Raw genomic sequence first — 22048 nt, forward strand, 5'->3', positions numbered from 1 at the left:
ACTGGCTTCCCTGAAACATGAGGCAGTTAAGAGGCTTTTACAAGCCATCGATTTTCCATGCCACTGGCAATTTCAAAACCATCCCTTTGGATCAAATGACTCGTGCTATTCGATACCAAATGGTCTGTTCATAGCTGGAGCCTTTTAGTTTTTATTTCGCTCAAATAGAAAGCTGCTTCTAAACATAGACCTGCATTGCAAAGTTGAAAGCTTTTATTCTGAACTATCACATCCCCGTATTTTAATCTAGGATGACAATGGATTGCTTGACAGAACCAATGTAGCACAAATAGGATGAATATATCAAACATATTTTAACCAAAAGAGATTTGGCCCATTTTTTACATTTTGCTCCATTAATGATCTTTGCCAACCACTTTGCCATTTGCAATGAAATGGTTCAGCAATGATGCTGCTGTTCCTTTACTTCATCAAACAGAAGCAGATTTTTGCAGAAGCACTTTTTAATTTCTGCATGCAGCTGCATATCTGTCAGAGTCCAAGAACCCAGCTCAGGGGCCTCTCTGCTCTTTGAAATTTCTTATTCAGCCTGGAGGCACTTTTACAAGTTTGCTTTCCCTGGGCTTTAGTGCAGAGCAGCTGTGAGGCTCTGGGACCTGACCAGGCTCCTGGAGGAGGAGGAAGCTTCTGTGAGATGTTCCTGAGCACATAATGACTCCAGGAGTCAGTCACCCAGCTGACAAATCCCAAAAAATCTAATTCATGAGCAAACCAGAGGAGTCAACTTCCAAATACAGTTGCAACAGGGAAGGCAGACAAACAGGAAACAATCCCTGTGGTTTTTCCCATTGCTGGGCACAGAAGTGTCTTGCTGCTGATACTGTGGGGCTCCAAGGAAAGGTGGGCACAGGAGGGCAGAGTAGTGAGGGGCTGAGCCCAGCCAGCAGTGATGCCAGCAGCCACAGCACTTGGGGACAGCTCAGAGCTTTGCCAGGGCACCCTCCCAGGGCTTGCTGGTGAGCCAGGGTTGGTCTGGTTTCAGTTACATCTTCTTCCATGAGCCTGTCATCACTTCATGATGGAGTCTTTTGCAACAGAACCCCATTTACAGAATTGTCAGTAGGTTGCAAATTGCCTGCCTGTTCCTGCCCTGACCTCCAGGCCATAAGGCTCTGGTCCAGCATGTGCAGGGATTTGTCCCTGTCTGTCCCACAGCTTGCAGTCGGTAAGGTCGGTACAAGCCAAGGTCTGAGCATGTGGCCTTTATGCAGACGTGTGCCCTGAGCCACTGATGTCTCTCCCACACATGGACTTTGCTGGAATGGGGTGTGGATCCTCTCCAGTGTGCCCTCAGCTGAGCTCCTCCAGGACCAGCTTGAGGTTTGCACTCACTCTGGCAGGGGGAGAAACACAAGCATCAGGTACCAGAACAAGGAGAGGAAGAGAGAAGCACCTGTAGTTTGCAAAGGGAGTTGTTTTGGACAGGAGGGTGGCCAGAGGAGGCTGGAACAGCAGGCACTGTTCAGCACCAACCTGCACTCACTGGTCCCTCCCGGTGCTCCAGCACCAATGGTTCTATTGTGGAGCCCTATTGTTGCAAATCCCAACTAAGTATTTTTTCCAACCCAATTTTCTCAGGAATTGACCCAATTGTTGCACTCAGGAACTGGCATTCACCCTGCTGGCAAATGGTTCCCATTTGTTTCAAATGGTCTGCCCAGGATGACCTTTTCTGCTTAAATAGCTTACACAACAAGAATACATGAATGTTAAATTCTAATCTTGCAAAACTCTGAAAGCAGGGCCATTTACCAGCAGCAAGGGACTTTCCCCCCCATCCTTTTCAGAAAGCAAAAAGGAAAAAAACAACCAGCACTATGCAATTTCAGTGAAGGGAGAATTCACTCACAACCCCCTTACCCTTACACAATAATGTCTTGTGTTTTCACTTGTGCTGCCATACCTCTCCGAGATGCTTGTTCCAAATCCTAGCCATAGGTTGCTCCCTGTCTTTGTCTTGTATAAAGTTTGGCCCTTTCACTTTCAGCTGTGTCTGCAGAGCATTGGTGGTGGTCTGTGTAGCAGCAATTAGCTTAAGAAAAAAAATTACGTGTGAAAAAGGTCATGTTTCCTGCAGGGCAATGCAGGAAAGGAGAGATGAAGTAGATGGTGACAGGCATGGCCATACAAGGCTCATGTGATATGCCCAATCCACAGGAGAGGGGCGAGGGGATGGATAACTCTCTATATTTCCTGCAGAGCCCTGAGAGCCAGAGAGGCTGGACTTGCTCCAGAGCCATGAAGCTCATGGGAAGGCACGGTGGTGGGTCACACCAGGGCTGGCCCTGGGGACCCCCAGCTGGAGCCCTGTGGGCTGAGGCGACGTGTGGGGCCGCGGGGGGATGCGGGGCCGTGGCTCCACTGCCGGGCCCGCCGTGTGTCACCAGGGCACAGAGCCCGCCCTCCTCCTGCCATTTGGTTCTCATTTCAGTGAATCATTTCAATATTTCAAGCACATCTTTGACCTACAGCAGCACAGGGGCAGCAACAGCTGGCACCAGCACTTCATAAAGCCCAGCAGTGACCCTTCAGGTGCCGGCTTAGTAAAACCTCTGACTGTGTGGCAAGGGCAGTAACATTGCAGTGAGGCACCTGATCCCCGAGGAGAACAGAAGAGGCCCTTAAAAAACCTCAAAATGTCTGTGAATTACAAAGTTTTGAGCAGAGCACCCATGAGGCTGCTGAGCAGCTCAGCACTCCAGAGGTAGATGGGCTCCCATGCCTTTGGAGGCCCAGGTAAGAGCTCTTTGATGGTTTTAAATCTTGCAGTGAAAGCCTTTGTTTATTTTGGCTTGCCTTGTGAAACCATATGAATAGATTCAAAGTGACTCTATTAGAAATTAAAAAAAAGCTTCCTCCACCAACATTCACACGCAGCCCTTGGATGCTGCTGTTCACCAGCTCTGGGTTACAGCTGCTCCTTTCCCCAGCTCTGTCAGCAAGCTCCACATCACCGAGTCCTTGGACTGAATTTGGAGACCCTTCTGAGACAGAGACTTATGCATACAGCCAGGTTTGTACTGACACAAGTTTTATGTTGGTTTTGATATGTTAAGATGTAATTCTGGTCATTTCTTCTGACTGGAACTTCTCCATACATTCTCATTTCACACTGAAACAGAAAAATTGCTGTAGTAATAATTGCTGTAACTTATGTAACTTATGTGATAAAACATTTATACTTATGTGATGTAATAATTATAATTATGTACTGGATTTGGGGGATTTTATATTAATTTAAATTGCAATTAGCTGTTAAAATTGTTGTGTATTTTTAGTTGCTACCATGTGTTGCCAGCTAGAATTTCTGGTTAATTTAAAACACACACACACACACACTTGCCAGCACAACCTGTCTCCTCTGGCTCCTGTGAGTCACTTTTCTCAATGTTGGCCCCAGTCCTCAGATTTCTAAAGTTCCCTCTGACTGGAAGTTCTGCCATTCAGCAGAGCCCCATTTCCACATTGACACCCTGTGGTTGCAGGTGCTGACTAAGCAGCTGTGCCAGAGTATGACCTGGGAGTCCACTTATCTTAGCCAAGGTTGTGGAGTCAATGTAAAGTGAGTTTGTAACCTCAATAGATCTCAGAGATGTGGTGCCTGCTCACACAGATGCCAAGTTCTTACACAAGAGGACCTCTAGCAGTGGCCTCAAGCTTTCAGAAAGATTAATATCTATGTCTATAGCTATCTATATACCTATATCTGTATCTATATATTTCTCTCACTCCCCCCCATCTGTCTATACCTGTACCTGTATCTATATGCAAAAAAATTAAAAACCACATGCCTAAAAACCTGTAATGCAATACTTTCTGGCATAGGGAAGCGTGCTGAGCTGGCAGTATCCACAGGCAGTAATTCCTAACCACCTTCAGCATGAAATCTGAGGGAAGGAATAGTCCCTTCCATGGAAAGTCTGCTCCTCTCCCCCTCAGTCCCCATCTCCCCTTCAAAAATTATTATGGTAACTAAGAATTCTCACAAGCATTCCTATCATTCCTACAGGAAAGACAAAGTCTGGTGATAGTTGCATAAGTTATGTCCCTTTATTGGATAAGGCCAGGCTCAGTCATTCTGGCTTTGATCTTTTTTTATGAACATGTCATTGGTCCAAGGCACATCCTGTCGTAGGGGGTCAGTCTCTCAGTTGAATCACTCTTTCTGCAGAAGACACTCAGCAGGCAGCTCGGTGACTGAAGCACAGGCTGACAAAGGGATGTGCTTAGCTAGCCAGAAACTATGTCAGATGAAGCCAAAGCCATCCCTGTGTTGTCATCAGCAAAAGTTGCAAATAAGAGTCCCCTGGGAAATGATTAATCCGACTTGGTAAACGAGTGAAAAGGCGCTTGTTTTCAGTGCTCAGCCTGCAGAGGGAATACCCGAGTTCCGCGGATGTGCTGAAGCCTTTGAACTCCGCTTTGTTTCTCCAGCCTCCTCGCACACGTGCTGCAGGACCAGTCCTCCGGCTCCGGCGGAACCCCGGACCTCCTACCTCCAGATGGCTCCCCAGAGGCTCTACACTCTCTCCGTGATGCTGGTGTGGAGCTGCGTGGTGGCCTCCTCCTCCTCCCACATCCCAGGTAAAACCCAGCGTGCTCTTTGTGTCCCTGCCTAACCCTGCTTCACGTTCACTTGGGCTCTTTACGAAGTTAGTCCTTCAGCCAAAGCTTCTCGTGGGTGTATGTGTGTGTGTTTTAGTGAGTGGCTGATTTATAAACCTGTAATCCATTGTCTAAACATATTTTATGTGTTTAGTGGATATTTTTCTGAGTGAATTTGAAAGGAACAGAAACTGCCTTTGGTACACAGTGAATATATTGTTTGATACAGAGATATCAAATATAAATACTGCTCGGATACATCAAAGCTCCTGAGCCTGGTCCCAGCTGGACAGACTGTGCTAGGTGTAAGAAACACAAGGCTTAATCATACTTAGAGAATAATACTTTCTTCTAAAAAGTGTTTCTATGTAAGCTGTCATCCATGGCAATGGCTCTTCAAGCACCCTTTGCTTCAAGCCCTCTTTGCTGCACTGCACCTGCCAGCCCCAAGTCTTTTGGCCTCTGTTAGCTGGGGCTTTGCACCCAAAAACTTTCTTTCTCCAGAGGGATGGTGAGCAAGTCTGGCCCTCCCTGCCACGCACAGTGCAAGATGCAGAGGTAAAAAACTTGTCCAGGAGGCCACTGAGAGACTCCCTGTCCTGTCAGGCAGCATGGACAGAAACTGCCAGCAAACACGCCACTGCCACGCTGAGCAAAGCACACTGCCTTTAAAATGGGTTTCTGAAGACATGAGACTCACCTGCAGCCTCTGTGAGCAGCACAGAGAATTGCAGACATACAGCAGGGACGTATGGGGGGCACCTGACAGGCTGCAATTTTCCCACTGGCAAAACAGGAGGAAAATTGCAAACCCTCCTGCTGCTTGCACCACCTCAGACAATGGCACGGCGTGGAGCAAAGTGGTGGGAGGCAGCTGGGGATCAGCAGGGGTGTGTCACCAAGACAGTGATGCTGGCAGGAGTGTGCCCAGCAGCCAAGGAGGGGTGGCCATGGGGGCTGACTGTCTTGCCAGCACATCCCTACCTGAGTCACCACCACTGAGAGTCAGGGAGACAAGTTGTTAATTTGTTTTTTCCAAGAAACATTCAGGAGCAGCTTTCCTTCAAGGCTGGATAATGAAACAGAGTGTTTCTAGTCCTCTGTCCTGTCTGAATGATGTGAGTGAGACTGGTAATGTAGTGTATTATTGTGAGAATGAGAAACTGCAAGAGGCAGTGCTGACATTTAAAAAACAATCAGATTCCAGAATGCAAGTCACATTCCAAAAAGAAGCTTTTCTGTTCCCTCTGAAATCCAATCAAAATTTATTTTCCAAGAATTGCTGTTTACAATAGCAATTGTTTAGGGAAAATATGGCTGTTTTGCTCAAGATCAGGAAGTAAATAAATTTCAGAGCATTATCATTTCCAGTCAGAAATTCCAGTTTTGACCAATCTAATCCCCTCTTGACAGCTCATCACCAGACTCATGAGAAAGGCTTCTAGCTTTTTGCTTCCTTGTTTGCATTGCTGCAATTTATCCACTCAGGAGGAGAGCCCAGCTCCCAGCCCTGCCAGCAGGTGTGGAAGTTCTCCCTCCTGTTGACCCCCACAGCTCTCAGCCTGGTTTGGCTGCTGGGAGGAACATCCCTTTGCCTTTGTCCCACTCCCTCCTCAGTCTGGCTGTAAATGGCCATTCTGGATGAGCCACTTGTTCATTTTTAGCAGCTGCAGCTCTTGGAGCACTGTTCCTACAGACTTGCTGTCCCAAGTGCTGCTTCTGGTGCTTTTGCATGTCTGCAAAGCCCTGGGAGGTGGGTGAGGTGCCCTCACCTTGCCCCCACTCCCATGCTCATCAAGAGCCCAGCTTGAGCACTCTTTGCATAGGCAGAGCTGCCCGTGCCCCTGTTGCCCCTCCTCTGCCCACGCTGGGAAATCTGTGCCTGTCTCAGTGTAGCCATATCAGATCCTCTCCTCTGCAGGAAAATGAATACAAGATGCTGCATGTGCAGGTCTGTGCCCCACTGGAGCTGGAGCAAGCCCACTACCCACCTTGGAACCCAGGACTCACAGCTATGGGAGGGAGAGTCCTTGTTACACAGAAAAATACATAAAATCTAATTTTTCTGTGAATCATTATAGTCTATTGTTCCCCGCTCCAGCATCGTCCTAAATACATTGCCATGATCTCCTACTTTGACATCTCCTGTAATAACAAATCTCCCATGGAGCTTTACATGCTGGGAAAAGTGGGATCTTAAAACTGCTGCCTGGAGTGTGTTTCATTTTGGAGAATTCCCACAGAAGAAACAAACCCTCCAGCGATGTACCCTGCAAACTTTCCAAGGAGCACGTTAAAGTTTGATTTATGTCACCGTCTTCCACTGAAAAATATTCTCAGGGTCTGCTTTCACAGTGGATTTATAGAAAAAAAATAAAATGAAAGAATGGTGTAAATCCTGATGAAGACATGAAAAAGGTGTCAGAGGAGCCAGTGACCTGGAGGCCAGATTCAAACAGAGAAGTGGTGGCAATGCTGGACTGACACTGCCAAGAGATGGGCTCCAAATCACTGTGAAATAAAGTGCAGCAGATAGGTAGAAACCAGATAGATAATCTTACCTTTAGATAGTGGAGAAAAATGACCTTAGATGTTACAAAATTTGGCTTTGTTTGAGCTAATAAAACTGAGTAGCCAAACAGCTTTGGTCATGTGAACGACGGCTCCACACAGAGCTGGACCTGCCCTAGTATGGAATTCATCTGTAATACACACTGATTTATTAGCATATAGCAGCACCTTACAGTACCTTGGTAAAAGCCAGACTGACTGTAAAGGCACATTTTTACATAGCTGATACATGTCCAAAATAAGAATGATTTTAACTTTCTGCTTTTTTGCCTTTTTTTTTCATTAATCTTTAATATACTTGAAAGGAATATTTAAAGCAATATGGATGATTTGTGTCTGTTACAGTTAAGGAATATAAATCCCTCTGACAGCATGCTGGGATCTGTCATCCTGTGTTGGTGCATGTGCTGAACACAATGTTTGCAGATACTTGTCCTGAAAGTTGGTAAATATCATGAGTTAAAGGCTGCAAATATAGGACATGAAAGGTCATCCAAGGACAGTTGCTTTGCTTAAAGCATCTTGGAAAAGAATGTCAAAGAAGTGGCATTCTGTAGGCCTTTCCAATGATCCTTGACTGTTTTCTCAGAGCATCAGCAAAAACTGGTTTTTGGGGGCAGAGCTTGTGCAGGTTTGTGGAGAACAGGCTATTAAATAGCCAGGGCTGGACCTGGACCAGCAGCACTTCCCTCCACATCCAGCAGCTGATTTTGTCATATCATCAAACTCCACAAGTGTTTTTTTGTTTGTTTTCTTTACTCTGACACTCTGTTTTACCCTCTGCTTTTTTTTTTTAACGTAGTAGCTCCCCCACGAGACCTTCAGATCACCGACCCTGGACTTTTGGGTCCTCTCGATATAGAGTGGAAACCTCCACCCGATGTACAAACCTCCAGTGAATGCACAGTAAAATACAAGTTTGAATATCGTAACACTGGTGATACGGACTGGAAGGTAAGAGTTAATCCTCCTAAATGCACCCTGTTGTTCTGCTTTCAGTTCCTGCACAGGTTTATTTATGTTTGCCTTTCAAGGAGGAGTGGTACCAAAACAGTTCCAGCTTTCCATGAAAAAGCCAGGCTGTTCCAGTGGTTTGAACCTTTTGCCAAACAGGAATGTGTTTTGAAATGTAACAGCAGCAGCATCCAGAGAAGGGGCTGTTTCTCTCAGAGGGCGGGGTGTTTGCTGCCCAAAATAATCCAATAACATCTAATATCATTCTTCATTGTAAAAGACATTACACTTTCTAAAACATCCTTACAGGGCTGGAATCAAAACTCAGTGTCAACAGATCCTTAGGGATGCAAAGTGGTGAATAAATAGAAGTTAAGTTTCATTAATTATCCTAATGTTCTAACATTCCCTTTACCCAAAAGGGAGTTTCCAATTACCATTTACCTTTGTTTTTCAGATACAGTTGACTCTAACTGAGCTCTACCATAAAATTGTCAGTCTTCTCACGTTGATGTGTAGTAGGGCAATGGCAGACAGGCACAGCACAGGAAGGGTTGTAGGAATATATTTGGGGAGTGCTTAGAAGATGAAAGCTGCTGCAGGGTTAGGAAGGTAAATGGAGTGGGGAGAGGAGAAACCCAGCAGGAGGCTGTTTGGTTGGCACAAGGTACTGAGGAACACATGAAAAATGTGGATGTGGATGTGCCCCAAGAACCCAAAACCCAGGTTGGTATCCTGAAAGGAAGAGGGGTTTTTTGCACAATCCTAAAGCAGGAATGCTAGAGGTCTTGCCAGCTCAAGAGACCAGGCAGAGAGGGGAGCAGTCAGTGGGCTCAGCAGAGCTGTGGAGCACAGCTTCTTGTTGGAATGGTTTCTGCATATCCTGCATGAACATCTGCTTCATCTGCCCAAGGCAGCAAAGCCAAGGCTGCCAGGCTGTGTTTGGCTACCACAGAAAAGGGTTTTGGCCCAGATATCCCATGGGAGCCTGCAGAAGTGGAAGATCCTGTGTCAGTTATGGATTGCAGTTGCGAAAGGTGCTCTTTGACCTGACATCGGTCATGATGCACCTCACACTCCCAGATGTGCAGCACTGTGAGTCTCTGCAGATTCTTCTGGGATGATTGGAACTGGGATGTAAAAGAAAAACAATGCAGTTTCAAAAAGCTCATCAGAATTCCCAAAATCACAAGTTATGAAAGTGTCTTATACAAGGCAGATCCACAGACTGGAAAAAAAAAATCACCTCTGGTACCTTGCCAAAACCTTGACCCCAGATGAGGTCATGAAGAAGAGTTAGCCTGAAAAAAAATGCATTGGACATCAGCAGAAGCAGATGTCATCAATGTCTGCTAGAAACCTGGTTCAACAGGTTCTTACCCTTGGGGACTGCTGGGCTGTGCCATCACAGTTCCTGCTGCAGCACACGGATGCATTTGATCCCATGTTACTTTGTCCTGCTTGGGCTAATGTGACACTTCCATCATTTGTTGCCCTTGTCAAATTAGTTTCCCTTGCATAAAGTAAAGGGGAGTAAGCTGAGGAAAAAAAAAATAGAATAACCTTCAAAAGAGGTGCTCAAAAATCCCCCAAAAGACAAAGCCCCATGGTACTCGGTGGTGAGCCTGTGCAGTGTCTGGCTGCTGGTCCATCTTTGTAAGGTGTGTTTGTGCTTTCCACAGGAACCAGCCACTACAAGACACATTGTTCCTTCTGTTTCTAATTATCTCAAGTCATGAACAAATGCTTTTTATCTGGATTAGTAGTGATGTCCTCATCAGATTGTCTCCAGTGCTCCTTGCTGCTGGGGATCCCTTTAAACAATCTGCTCCCTCTTGTCATTGCTGGTGTCCTGCGGGTGGAGGGATTGAAAGCCAGCAAGGCTGGGCACAGCAGGTGGTACAATAGTGCTGGAGAAGCCCCGGGAGAGTGAAGCAACTCAGAAATGTAAAGAGACATTGGAGGACACAAAGGAGCCTATTTGCAGCTACAGTGAGAGCAAGGGTAGCTAATTCTGCAGCCCATTTAGCAACAGAAGAGGTGCTTAAAAAGTCTGTCTTTCAACCAGGTTATTTTTACTAGGAGGCTAAAATTCAGAGTTGGATTTGACCTCAGCAGGACTGCTGAAGTGAAGGTGCAGACTCTGCTCGAAGGACGGTGTACCAATGGTGTGGAGGTGCAAAGTGACTGGATTTCTGCTACCTTTCAGGTCCCACTGCAAGGTTAGGAGCAGCCTGTGATACCTGGTGCAGTTTTGTGCTTTGCATGAGCCTATTGCATGAACCAATGCTGGCCTGAGGGTTGCTGGATGGGAAAGACATTGCAGGGCTTATTGAGGGATAAGACACCAGAGCATCTCTGCTTCCAATGGCTGTGGTTGAGGTTACTGGGTACCTGGGGATCATTTCCTGCTGTCTGCACCCCAGCTCTGCTCAGTTGCCCTGCAAGAGCTCCACTGCTGAATAACAAGGTCAGCTGAGCATCTTCCTGCTCTAGGATGAAATGGCCTTTATAAGCACTTGGCAGTAAAATTATCTAATAACGCTGACTGGCCTTTTTTTTGCTTTCTTTTCCTTTCTTTACCTTTCATTTGCTTTCTTTTCCTATCTTTTCCTTTCATTTACTTTTCTGTCTTTCAACTGTAGCACACAATTTTTCAAAGGCATAAAATGGTGCTTCTGCTCGGCCTGACTGGTACATTGCTGAACGACTGGTACATTATTTCCTTCTCATTCAACAGGAAAACTGGAATCACAGGTCCAGAATTTCCACTGCATCTATCATGACTGGGAATACCTCAAGTGCACTTGGCAGCCAGGTCTCCTCGCTCCTCGTGGAGCACATTATGGGTTATATTATTGGTATGTATCAGCAAACTAGAAAAATACCCAGGCAGCAATCCAGTGAAGCTCTCAGGGTACTAAAATGCCACAGTAAATATGCTTTTTATGGCTGGCAATACTATTGCCCAATCCACCCAGGATGAGCTGAAACAATGTCCCAAGCAACACGTGCCTTCTGGCAAGGGAATATACTCAATCCATGCTTACTTTCTTGAAATCAGGCTCATGCTGACCTTTGCCAGGTCACTTCCTCCTTTCCTTTTACTCACCCCCATGGAGTGTTTTCTGCATGTTGTCCACCACAAAGACTCGTGCTTTCCCTTTGCTGAACACACCTGGATTGTTCTGGCTGCACATTTCCCATGGTCACAGTGCACATATCTCTATAGGACAGGATTCAGCATGAGCTTACCAAGCTTCAGTGAACCCTAGAAAAAGAGTGGGGCTTCTTGGCCACTAAGAGTTCTGGTCTTCAAATATATTTTCATAGCACATCTCATACAGGCAAGCATGCTGCTGAAAGGTAATAAAAATGCATGTTTCTCAGCTGTTTCTTTTAAACTGCTGCCTAAATTCTGTCCTGCAGGAGGAACATAGCTAGAATTAGTGGTTTGGGACAAAGTGAATGCTGTATTTGGTCTTCATTTGCTATGATACTATGGGAAAGAGGACTAGTTAGTCTGGGTTTCGTGTCATTGGGCTATGTGTAGAAAGGCATAGCTGCATTTTAAAAAGAGCTTCCATGTCGATGTTGGAAATAGTCTTCAAAGCAGAAGCACTGACTTAAAAACATTTTGCTAACTGCAAAAGTCTGCTTGAGAAGAACCACGGAAATTCATGATTCATGCCTAAAAGGAAAACAAACACAAAACCTCTCAACCTTTATTTAATTGCTGTAACAAAACCAGACATTTGGATCTGGGACCCATTGTATAACAAGATCGGGTGGGAACCATGGCATCCTTTGATCCCTGTGAGCTAATTTTTATATTACTAGTGCATTTGGACTTGGCAGGGGACCCTTCTGACCAGAGTCAGTGGCTGATGGTGCAGAAGGGGTCCTACAGGAGGATGGCTGTCTCCATGAGCAGGGGCCAAATCCTTCCCCGGCTCCAGTCACAGTGTGGCACCTCGTAAAGCCTCCTGTGCTCCAGCAGTGGGCTTGGGGAGAGATTGACACGCCCTACAAACCAACCATTTGTGCATGTTAATTTGGTTTTTTCTCCTCCCCACACTTTTCCTGTAGTAGGAGTCCAGGTGGCTGATGTATGACACTGTGCTTCATACAGGCTGCAAACAGCAGGGCTTGAGGCTTAGGTCTGATTTAAAAAAAAAAAAAGAAAAAAAAAAAGAAAAGAAGGCGGCCCCTGTTTTGGTTACTTTCTGTTTTCCTACACACTGCTAGGTACGAGGGGCTGGACCAGGCAGCACAGTGTGATCACTACATCCAGGACCACGGCATGAACGTGGGCTGCACTCTGCGAAACCTGAGCCAGGCAGAATACCAGGATCTCAACATTTGTGTCAATGGTTCGGCAGCAGCCACCCCGCTCCGGCCACTGTACAGCACCCTGCGCCTCCACAACCTGGGTAATGAAAGCAGCAGGGCTCTGGGCACCCACACAGCCACCACACACCCCAGGCTCACACCTTGTGTGAGGGGGCTCCAACAGATGTGGGTGGGTGGCTGTAATGTGTCTGGGTGGATTTTCCCTCAGAGAAGGGGCTCTGGGGGACTTCAGTGTCCAGGAGTGTTTGCAGGTGAGCAACACCACTCAGTGCACACCCCAGAGGGTCAGAGGGTCCCTTCAAGTGCTGGGTTCAGCAGCTGGACTACTTGGGACATAAATGGCAGATGGCAGAGCAGCTATGGGGTTTTTGGCTCTAGCAGCACCATCACAGAAATATCTTCGTTTACTCCTGATGGAATTGAAACCACTGCTCTGCTCTTTGCAAGCACAGGGGAGCTCTTTAGGTGTTGCTGTTCAAACCAAGCTAAGGACTGGGAGGAACTGAGTGCAAGGTGTGATGGGGTCTGTCAGAGCAGAGGTGGATTTCAAACCCACCAGAGAGAGGGAAAGGAAGCAAAGCACAACATGATGTGCAAACCTTACATGTACTTGGTCTTTATTATGGGCTGATGCATTCACCCACATTCCAGAGAGATAAAGGGCTAGTCCTCCAGCTAAGCCATGGGCTAATGAGCAGGATTTCTGAAATCAATTAGTGCTGCCATGTGCTTCATATGTGGCTTTGGGCATTTGACATAAACCAGTCTTTCCTGGGATTCAGAGAGTGTCAGGCTAACACTGCTGTGGTGTGTCAGTGCAGGGGCCAAGGCCAAGGGAGGGCTGGCTGGCTGCAACATGAGGGGGGCATGCCAAGCACAGGGCTCACACCCCAGCGTTTCAAAACCCCTGCACTGCAGCTCAGAACAAGGACCTTGTCCAGCCTGTGTGCCAAGTCAAAATAAATAACACACCCTCCAGCCTCTGTGACATCCTGCTCCTCCAGCATCCTGGCTGAGAGCAAAGGGAGCTCAGAAATCCCATCAACAGGGGAAAAGGGACGGAGGGCGGTGGTGATTAACTGAAGCCTTTCCACCAGGAGCTGTCTGAGTGCACCTCTTGACCTTCTCTCTTTTTGTCCCCCCTTCCAGCCAAGCCTTCCCCCCCGAGGCAGCTGGTGGTGTCCGTGTCTGCAGCCGAGGAGCTGCTCGTGGCGTGGAGCCCCCCGGGCGGCCAAACACCGCCCCAGTGCCTGGAGTACGAGGTGGAGGTGGCAGAAGATCTGGAGGAGGCCAAGGCTGCCTGGGCGGTAGGGACAACACACACCGTGCCACGGGGAGGGGCAGGGGTGGGGGAGCCCTACTGACAGCAGTGGGGAGGCACCAGGCTGCAGGCAGCGTGTTGTCAGCTCCTCACTGCCCTGCTGGTGCTGCCTGAGGAACTCGATGACCCGCTGCTCCACTGCACATGTTCCCACTTAACCCCCTGACCTCCAGCTGCAACGTTTGCTTTAGCAGGAAGAGATCCCAGCAGGAGTCTCCCAGAGAGCACTTTCTCGGATCTCCTGCCTGTTATCTCAGAAAGCTGTCATCAAGGAAATTTAAAGGCTGTTGTGGTTTGTTCCCTTGATTATGATGGCACAGCTTGGTCCAATAAAACTATAATTTGAATTTCTCAGAAGAAGTGGCCTGGGACAGAACATACCTTTTATGCATGGTGGTTTTTTCCTTGTGCATTATTCAGGTGCAGTCTGGAGAGCAAAAATGAAAAGGACTAATTAATCATACGGGACAACTGAGGGACATTTTTTCTTTAATTGCCATATTCTACATATGAGTTTTCTTAGGTAATTGAAAGAAAGATTTCCTAAATTAACAGGCATAAATGGCAACATACATGATGGCATCCCCAGAAAGAGTTTGCAATATATTTGTCTTCATTATCATCTTGTTGGCATTAGCCGGTCCAAAACTGTTATGAAATTATTTAAAACTGCCAAAACATAATCCAAGGGTTTGCAGAGCCTGGACAGTATGTTCAGGAACATCAAGTCATGGCAGAGAGCTACTGGTGGTGGCACATAATTCCTTGACTATAATTCTCTGTGCTTTGTTTCTCAGCCTGTGTTGACCCAAATGGAGACTGCTTGCACAATCCCCAGAGCAAATCAAAGCCACGTTTCATGTGTTCGTGTCAGGGGCAGAACAAATATTTTTTGTGCTGACCAGGGCTTTTGGAGTGAATGGACACAGGAGTGTTTCTCTGGTATGGAACCCAAAGTAAAGTGTTTCTTTTACATCCTTTATAAAGCCTGTTTGGGACCAAGTGCTGATGACTGCCCTGGGTATCTGCTGGTGTCCAGCACTGGAGGTGGGATGCTGGCTTAGTTATACCCTCAACCTACTCCAGCACAGCCATTCCTACAGCTTTGCATCTCCAGGGCACTGGGCAGGCAAGCCTCAAAATATCAATGCTTCTGCTCCAGCAGCTTTCCCCAGGGAAGAGGCACATAGTGGTAACTACATATATACACAGGAAATAATTACCCTAAAGGAGTATGTTACCCTATACAGTACTATATACCTGGCATATATCTGTAATCAATAAATCAATAAATAAATATCAACATAGAGGGTAACAAATGTGGACACAGTGAGTTTGCATCTGAGTCCAGGCTTTGTAAGAGGTAATATAATCCATTCTAGCATTTCCTTATTTGCTGTCATTTATCTTTGCAGTGTCCAGAAAAGAGGACAAGCAGCTATTTATCCTCATTCCAGTCATTCTGAGTTTGTCAAGTAGCCTCATAATATTTATGTTGATTGGCCAGTGCAAGAAAAGGTAAGCACCAAGGCAGCCTCTCCAAGCAATGTGCTTTTTTGTGGGTGTCTAGAACTATTTATAGCTACAGTTATAAATGAAACAACATATTAAATGTCTAAGGGACAAACATTAATAGATGCTGTAAGACTGGACACCGAATAATAGTTTATTTTCAGTAAACAACCTTCCTAAGTGTGTCTGTTTCTGATATGAAATGCCTCCACAGCAACCCATAAACTCACAGCAGAGACTCAAACACTGCTCATAGGAGCCCCGACTGCTTCTGTTAAATGCAGCAGTTACTTGCATGCACAGCAGCATAAATAAAGCCATTATCATGCCCCAAACCACTCAAGAGCAGAGATTTGTACTAGCTGTGTTAGAGAAGTGCCATTTTAATGGCTAAAGCCTCATTCTCTATGCACTCCCATCCCAGTTGTTTGCATTCACATCAGTGATGGTGCATGGGGAAAGCAGATGCAGTGGATGAATTTGCCTGTATCCAAAGTATTGGTACTGGATACTTTCTTCATCCCCTGGGACTGATGATTATTATCTTTTCCTCGTGGCCATATAATGTAAGCAAGTGGGTAGCTTTTCTAACATACCTTTTAAGGCATCACTCATGAGGGAGAACTGGCTATAGAAATACTTCTGTGTGGTCCTCAGAGATCAGCTAACACCTATTTGGCAGTCAAATGCATCGAGTCTGACACACTCTCCTTAATCTTTGCTTTGCATCCTCCTTTCAAATGTTTTGGTGTGTGAAATTTGAAAAAAGTGTAGATGTTACTAAGAAATCTGTGGAAAGCAAATGCTTCCAGCATTGCCACTGGGATAGGACAGTGTCTGACAGGGATGCTGTAGCGTGTCCTCAGCTCTCTCAGTACTGGGAATAACAGTCTGTGTCCATTTCAGGTCCTCAGAAGGAAAACCATCAGAGGTGTCTGTGAGATGTTAACTGTGCTTGGGACTGCTGTACCACTTGTGTTGGATGGGCTGCTCCTGGCACATCATCCCAAGGGCAGCTGAGAAGCCCTGAGCTTTCCACAGCCCTCAGGGGTCTTCCCCACCTGCTGCCATTTGTGAAGCCGGTTGTTGCAATTCAAGCCCTTAACGGACCCAGGGAAACTGGAGGAGTTTTAAACTGACCCTGCAGGGAAACTGGAAGAGTTTTAAGCTGACTCTGAAGCAAGCTCTTTCTGGTAACCCGGCAAGGGAGAGAAAGGAGGCAGTAGAAACTGCTATGAATAAAGATAACACGTTGTTCTGTGGGTTTGTTTGGGTTTTTTCTTCTGTAAGGACTTTAGAAATCTGTCACCAGGACACACACACTGAAGGGCAGCACCTCACACACAATGCTATATGCATGCAAAACCTGCACCTAGCCACTGCACCCCACCTTGCTCTCACCACATCTTCCTAGTCCCAAATAGGGTGAGCCCTGCTGAGAGCATCTAAATTCTGAACGTGAGCTACTTCAGCTATTTATTTCATTAGCTGATATGCCTTATCTGCTGAAAAGCTGGAGTGGGGAGGCCTTGAGAGGAACTTCTGCTATAAAAAGGCACGATCACAGCTACTGCAAAGGGCAGATGCTTCAGAACAGTGAGGGTTAGTCCAGCAAATGAAATGTGGAGACTTCTGGGAAGTGGACATTCACCAGAATTCAATGAAGCAACCAAGGTGTTTCTCAACACCGTGTATTCAGCTGAGGAAATTGCTGACTGATTTTTAAGGAAACATTCCTTATGGTGATGATAGAATGATATGATAAATATTATATGATAGATATTATATGATAGATATTATATGATAGATATGATTCCATATGATGATGATAGAAAAAAAGAATCATCACTAGGTAAGATACTCTTTTCCAAGCCCATTCCAGGATTTTTGGTTGAAGAACTTACCAAGACAAGCACAGAGGTTTTGTGTGCTCTCATTTCATCTGAAAAACCCAGAAAACATATTTTCTTGCAGAAGCATTTATTCAAAATGGGAATTTCTAATGAGCAGTGGAAGCTCAGAGAGAAAATCAAGTTTGCGTCAATCAGCTACGTAAAGAGCCACACTAATCCAATCAGGCACAAAACATCACAGCAAGTGCTGCCTTACACATCCAACTGCAAAATTATTCAATCCCTATCAGCTGCTGCCACTGCTAAGTGGGCAACAGCCCAATGTCATTTGGGGAGCAACCAAAGAAGGAAAGAACCAATTAAAAAAAAAAATTCTGTACCCCTGGCCAGCTCAGGGCAAATATTTGGCTTTGACTCACTCTGGAGGACAGGCTGGGTGAGCCTCCCTGCAGAGACATGGGCCATCAGGCAGGACAGTCTCAGTAGGACCAAGCCTGGATCTCTGCAAGACCAGAGTTGCAAAGAGAATTGCTCAGCCAAGCCCATTCTAGGGGTTTGGGTACTTTCAGGAGGAATTTGGCACATCCAGAATGGGGTAGAATTTGGGTTATGGGTTTTCAGAACCTCTGATGTTCTGCCAGCTTCTTAATGGTTGAAATGTCTACTAAAACCACTGTGAGTGTCCCCAAGACGAAAAGTAGGGCAGGCAGCTCCACACAGTTGTCCTGGGCACACCTGGTGGGATCTCACCTACTTCACCAGGTGGCAAGGCTGGGCATAGGCATTTAGAGTTGGACAAATGCTGCAGCAGCCCCAACCTGCTGCGTGGGTTTAAGCTGGGTTACAGTTTCGAGTCCAATTTTGCCCAAAAAATAAGTAAGAAGGGAAGAATTAAATCTCACAGATGCAAGCAAGAGATGGCAAAGGAATGGATGTTGTCCCTCCACAGCTAGAACTCACCTCAGAGAAGATCAGAGCTATTTCAGTAACCACAAAATATAAAAGTTAGGCTGAAGGCTGCCTAGAAACCTGCCTAGTAACAGAGTGATAAATTAAGTACATCTGCTTATGGTATCTGTACGCAGCAGCTTTACTGGAGTGTTTAGGGAAGGAAAGCTGGGCTTGGCCCTGGTGCAGGGCTCCCTGCTCCCCAAACTCATCCCTGCAGAGGGTCCTCACTGCAGCAGCAGTAAAACACCCCCACTCATTTTCTCACAGCGCCATGTTTGCAGCATCTGCAAAATTTGATCCTAATAGGTGTCCAACAGTCTTCCTAACGTCCTGAACCTCACTAGAATTTCAGTAGGACGGGTTTTTCCTCCCTGTGTTTGTAGCATTAACACTGATTATGTATTTCTCTCACACAGCAGTCTCATTACAGTGTTTTAGTTCATTTGCTTTAGTCCATAATTAATATTTTTTGTAAAGCACTTTTAAAATCCCTCTTTTGACATGCTCTGCTCTTATTGTTCCCAGCGCATGTCTGGATTCCACATTTTGTCACTGTCAGAGCTCCACATGTCTGGTGGGGCATGCCTTTGTCTTTGCATACCCTTGAGTTTAGGGCCTGTCTTTGACTGATAAAGTCTTAGAGCCATTTGCTGAAGAATAAAAACAACTTTTCCTATGGAGCTTTTTTATCCCCAGAGAATGTCAATACTTGTCAAACATATGAAAACACAATGCTGTGCATGCTGGAGGGAAATGCAAAATCAATTTAGTCTGTCATAGTCTAACTGCTTTTGGGAAGTAGAAAAATGGGGAAGATGAATGCCAAGGTCTCTCAACTCAAAAATCACCCTCCTTCTCTCACTAAGGTATATTTTCAAGATGACAGTAAGAGAATAATTTGAAAACTAGTTTATCATCTGTTTCCTCATATCCATCCTCATATTTTTTGTCCTTTTTTTTGGGTGGCCTCTGAATAAAAGTGTTTCAACCACTAGAACCTGCCAATGGCTGAAAGACAAAGCAAGGCTGGCATCTTGCTTTACAAGAGCACAGGAACACAGGAAGTTCCATCTGAACGTGAGGAGAAACTTCTTCACTATGAGGGTGGCAGAGCTCTGGAACAGGCTGCTCAGAGAGGTTGTGGAGTCTCCTCTGGAGATATGCAAATCCATCTGGCACAATCCTGGGTAATGTGTGCTTGGGGACCCCGCTTGAGCAGGGAGGTTGGACTAGATGAGCTCCAGCGTTCCCTTCCAACCTTACCCATCCTGTGATCCCTCAGGAACTCTTTACTCCTCTTGCGCTCGAGGAAATCAAAAGGTGGAAGTTGTATCTCACTGGCTGAGGCATCTCTGCTCCCTGCTGAAATTTCCCGTCTCCTACAGGCGCCTGGAGCTCCATGGCCACTGGGTGTCAGCATCTGTGCTTGGACGCAGAGGAGGAGGAGGAAAGCAGGTGCAGCATCGGTGCCGCCAGAACTCAGCGCTTAGTGCACGAAAGTAAAACAGAGGGGATAATGGCTCTGTCACCGCCAGAAAGAGGAGTCTTGTTCCTTTTGTGTTGCTAAGTGGAGAAGTGTCACACCTTTGTTCCATCATCCAGCTCTGGGCTGATTGCCAGGTAACATCACCTTGTGCCTCGTGGCACCCTGACCATGGCCCAGCGCTGCTGCTCTGACCAGAGCTGTGTCAACCAGGGCATGTGCCAACCAAAACCAGCCCCTGCCTCTCCCCCCACGCTCATGCCACTGAGCACCCCCAGAAATATCACACCAGCTCAAACTGGAGGCCCTGCTGGGTGTCCCTGCCTCACTCTGGCACCAGCTCCTGCACCCTCACAGTGTCTCACTGCAGAGCCAAGGCTGCCCAGGGAGCCTGGGATAGGGGCTGTGCCACCAAGAGGTCCCCACTTGATACATGAAGCCCACGAGAATAGTCCTTGCCTTTTAAATGATGATGTTCCAGCTGTTAACTGTTGAACTGGAAATATGTCCCAGCCTTTGGGACTCTCAAATTGATCATGGCTGCCCAGAAGTTTGTGCCCCTCATGCCAATTTATTTAGAAACGCTCATGCTAAGAAAACAATAACTCTGTTGCCTGCCAGGTTCAGGAGAGTCCACTTTTAACAACAGAGAGCTTAAAAGGCCAACAGCACAATTTATTTTACTGAAGCAAGAGCATGAAGTTTCCAGCTATAGCAACAAAGAAAAGCATTAAAAACATAAGACAGTGCAAGCACAAAGCAGGCTCAGTCCTGAAAGCTGCTCACCAGTGTTTTCTCAACAACATCAGATAATGGCAGCCCCAGCAAGGGCATTTCCTCAACACTGTGGTTCTCCAGAGCACAGGAAAATGCTGTTGCAGGTAAATAAAACATACTTACAGGACTGCATGCAGTCAGGCTTGGACTGACCAAGCTGGTTGATTCTGGATGCTTCCACGAATGCAAGTGAAATATTGCTTCATACAACTGGGGGCTGGGAACACACAGCCTTCACGATCCCTCGGCTTCACGTTGTCCTGTTCGTGGGAGATGCACTGACTTGACATGGCCTCGCCTGCCTTCCTCCAAAATTGTGTTGTCATTTTTCATGGCTTTGCCAGGACTTATGGAAGGACCATAACCTAAAAATAGTGTTCTTGCTTCCAGATGTTTTTTTTCCTCCCACACTGGGATGTGTCACTGGGCAGGTCCTGCTGTGCAGATGCCTGAGCTCTGCCAAATGGGAGGCTGAGGACAAAAAAGGGCTGAGCTGGGCCCTCCTGCTGTACCTCTAGAGCATAAATTCCTGTGTGAATGCAACACCTGAGCCCTCAATAAGCTTTTCAGTTGCTGTTACTGCTGCCTCAGCAGGAAGTGCAGTCCCAAACCTGGAATACCCCGCTCGTTAGAAACATGCTTTTAATTCCTACCTTATTTCTACCCTCTCTGTATACCAGTGTTTACCTCTGGCCTAAATAACTTGTCCCTCCTTATCCAGAACAAGCACTCCCTGTTATCCTGATGCAGAGCTTACTTTGCCCCTCTTTAGCTGCTGGAAGGAACAAGCCAAGCTTTCTGCTCCTCATTAACAGGGCTCTCTCTGCCCCTGCCTTGACTTGTGTCCCCACACTGTGCCTGTCACCAGGGCTACTGCTCAGGCCCAGCACACACTCCCACCTATTTTTTTAAAGCAGAAATGCCAACTAACTACAGAGCAACAGGTAATCACATTAATTTACCCTCCAGGAGTAAAGTTCTGGGAAAAACCACCATTTGCTGAGCACAGTGTGCTGCGTCACCCTCGGTGGGGCACAGGGGGACTAACTCATCCCAGCACTTTGCTGACTGCCACCACAGGACACACTGGGGGAGGATGCAGGCAGTTTTCTCTTCAGCAACACCTAGAGAAGGTGCAAGAGAAAAAATGGTCACTTGGGGGTCAGCCCACCTGTGTGCCAGCCGTGTGGCTGAGCTGCAAAAAGAAGGGGGAGGAGTACTTAGGTGAGGGGACGAAACCTTGCCATGGCTTCATGGGTGAGACACTGCAATCCATGGATCCTCTCTGAAGACATTTTGGGACATGTGCCTGTAGGGAAGGAACCTCCAGCACAGCTGAGATCTCTGCTGGGCATTTGCACTTACCTGTTGCTTTCAGCAGTGTCATGATCTTCAGGAAGTGCAGGCCCAAAAGGAGGGGCACTGAAGTCTTCCTCCCCAAAATGTCACAGAAGAGCTGTTCTAGCTGCCAGTCAGGGAAAAGGACCCTGATTAAAAGCTTCAGTGTCTTTGATGAGCATCTGTCACTGGCATCCACTGGTCCTTCTGCAGGAGAGACAGGGACATCAGCAGCACACACAGACATAAAGCTGCTCTAAGTTTTAACAAATGCAACCATGCAGTGGTCTAAGAGGCACTAGTTTACAC

General features: G+C 46.6%; 1 protein-coding gene and 1 long non-coding RNA gene across 2 annotated transcripts in view; one reads left to right on the plus strand and one right to left on the minus strand.

The window, feature by feature from the left end:
- LOC108499369 (interleukin-13 receptor subunit alpha-2-like) overlaps positions 1-16593 on the plus strand; it is a 20971-nt gene extending 4378 nt beyond the window's left edge. The window contains exons 2-10 of the mRNA XM_017819124.1: positions 4456-4605; positions 8000-8151; positions 10220-10373; positions 10892-11012; positions 12400-12584; positions 13654-13811; positions 14623-14767; positions 15241-15343; positions 16244-16593. Of these exons, the coding sequence (XP_017674613.1) occupies positions 4456-4605; positions 8000-8151; positions 10220-10373; positions 10892-11012; positions 12400-12584; positions 13654-13811; positions 14623-14767; positions 15241-15343; positions 16244-16286 (1211 nt within the window). The 3' untranslated portion in view covers positions 16287-16593. The remainder of the gene's footprint in view (positions 1-4455; positions 4606-7999; positions 8152-10219; positions 10374-10891; positions 11013-12399; positions 12585-13653; positions 13812-14622; positions 14768-15240; positions 15344-16243) is intronic.
- LOC108499370 lies at positions 1230-21353 on the minus strand. Its single transcript, XR_001875520.1, has 3 exons — positions 21276-21353; positions 15510-15513; positions 1230-1241 (listed from the first exon to the last, which is right to left on the minus strand). It is a non-coding gene; the product is annotated as an uncharacterized LOC108499370 (long non-coding RNA).
- Between the last annotated feature and the right edge of the window lie 695 nt (positions 21354-22048).

This window comes from Lepidothrix coronata, unplaced genomic scaffold, assembly GCF_001604755.1.
Source record: "Lepidothrix coronata isolate B3197 unplaced genomic scaffold, Lepidothrix_coronata-1.0 Scaffold73, whole genome shotgun sequence".
Taxonomy (NCBI): Eukaryota; Metazoa; Chordata; class Aves; order Passeriformes; family Pipridae; genus Lepidothrix; species Lepidothrix coronata.